Raw genomic sequence first — 2,138 nt, 5'->3', positions numbered from 1 at the left:
AATTTCTATGGTTGTATGAAATGAGAAAATTTCATGAGAAAAATGGGAATTGTTGATTTGGGAAGCTTGAGGAATAGCTTCTTGTTGCTTGTCTTGGAAAGACCAAATTTTAAGAATGATGATTAATATGTGAAAAATGCATGAATGATGTTTTTGTTATATTATCTTTTGGAAAATGTATTATGATGTTACAATGATAAGAGATATCGCAGTTGGTCACAATGGGAGATTGTGTGGTGGAAATTGAAAATGAAACTATATTAATGCATTGTTAAGTCTTGCATTGTCATTCCATTTAATCATTGTTGCAATTGATTTTGAATCTTGCATTAAAAAATTACTACTTTGAGAAAGGAGTTGTTTTATGAAACAAGATCATTTTGATTTGTTTTGGAGTAAATACATTGGTAAGTTTGGATAGGGAGCGTCGTTGGTATTGGTTAAATTGTCTTGAGTGTTCATGGTAAAAGACCGTCCCTTGAACTACATTGAAGTTATTGAATTATTGTATTTTTAAATTGCATTGTGCACAAAAGTTTCAAAAAAGATAGAGATATATGTTTTTGAACATGTCATGACATATGCATTCATCTCAGAAGACTATATAAAATGTATATACTTTGTTAAGATTTTCCTACTAGGCTTTGTGCTCACCTTATGGGATTTTGTGCAGGAAAGGATGTGGTGATCCCGCCAAGTTAAAGGCATGGAATGTGTTTTGAGAGCACATGACTCTTTTATTTTGTTGCAATTATTTTGACAAGCCAAGGGCTTTATACGTATGGGTTCACAAACCATTGTTTTGTGTAACCGGGCATAAGCCTTGGAATTTGTAGCCCTTGGGGGCATCAACTTTACTTGACTTATTGTGCCACATGCTATAGATTCATATTCTAGGCATGTTGAATGTATAATCGTATGTGGAGTATTTTGTAAATCTCTAGAGTTGAATGATTACAAATGTTAGAGATTGGTGATGATGCTAGTGATGAGGCTTTATATTCATATACTTTAAGAAGTGGAAGCTATTAATTTTGGGAAACAAGATTATGTCGTTGGAAGATAATGAGTCTATTTGTGTTAATTTCTTTGGGGTGTTACAGAGGCGACTTCTATCATTTGAGGTAAGAGATTATGTGTTTTTTAAAATCTCTCCTAAACTGGGCTTAATGAGATTCAAGTGGAGTGTCAAGCTTTCTTCTAGGTTCATTGGACTATTTGATGTTATTAACCGAGTTGAGGATGTGGCCTACCATCTAGCTTTGCTGCCACAACTTTTCGAGGTCCATGGCGTGTTTCACATTTCAATGCTTAGTAAGTACGAGCTGGACCCACCACATGTTTTGGACTGGGTTAGTATAGAAGTAGATAAAGATGATGCATATGAGGAGCTATCAGTACAAATTCTAGATACCCGTGAACAAGTTTTGAGAGGGAAGGTCATTCCTTTGGTTAAAGTGTTGTGGAGACACCATGGGGTAAAAGAAGCAACTTGGAAACGTGAAGCTGAAGTTCGTTCTAAATACCCAAATTTGTTTATGAATGCTTTGTAGTATGTATTTTGTATATGTTTCAACTTGTGATTTGTATATATGTATATATGTTGAATTTCGGGAACAAAATTTCCTAAGATGGGGAGGTTGTAACACTCGAGTTCTTTAAAACCTTTTGAAAGCATATTTAATTTTCATTACTTCTTGTTATTGGGTATTTGAGTTGTTGTATCATTGTATTAGTGGAGCGAGATTTGATTTAAACTTGTGCAAAGTGTTCCTTCGCTCTTAGTTTTGTCGGAAAGACTTAGGAACCTTGAAATTCTATTCTGGGTGTCGACACTAGGCTTTAGAGGGTTGACTCTTGCCTTCTACACTTTTCTTCCCTTTTGTTTCTGGTTTTGGGGTTGACACCACCCTTCTATGTGTCAACACTTGCTTCTTCTTCTTATTTTCTTTCTTTTGCTACCAATTTATATGGTCGACACTTGGCCTGAAGGGTGTCGACACCACCCTTTTTGGTGTCGACACTTGCTAGAAAGTGCAACAAATCTAAACCATGTTTTTGGCTTTTCCTATTGGGATTTTTCATTGTTTTCTTGGTTGACTTTGGAAAATATCCTATCTTTGACCAAATACTATAAG

At 35.1% G+C, this 2,138-nt stretch overlaps 1 protein-coding gene across 1 annotated transcript; it reads left to right on the top strand.

Moving 5' to 3' along the window:
- The first annotated feature begins 1,049 nt into the window (after window positions 1-1,049).
- On the top strand, window positions 1,050-1,553 carry LOC145813100 (uncharacterized). The gene has a single exon (XM_082908365.1). The coding sequence runs from the start codon at window positions 1,050-1,052 to the stop codon at window positions 1,551-1,553; it is 504 nt and encodes a 167-aa protein (XP_082764491.1).
- The last annotated feature ends 585 nt before the right edge of the window (window positions 1,554-2,138 follow it).

This window comes from Camellia sinensis, chromosome 15 (genome assembly GCF_055761805.1).
Source record: "Camellia sinensis isolate YWXY chromosome 15, ASM5576180v1, whole genome shotgun sequence".
NCBI lineage: Eukaryota > Viridiplantae > Streptophyta > Magnoliopsida > Ericales > Theaceae > Camellia > Camellia sinensis.
This window is presented reverse-complemented; position numbering and strand designations above follow the sequence as displayed.

Excerpts from the sequence above, each read along its gene's own strand:
- LOC145813100 (XM_082908365.1), top strand. The coding sequence starts at position 1,050 with ATGTCGTTGGAAGATAATGAGTCTATTTGTGTTAATTTCTTTGGGGTG.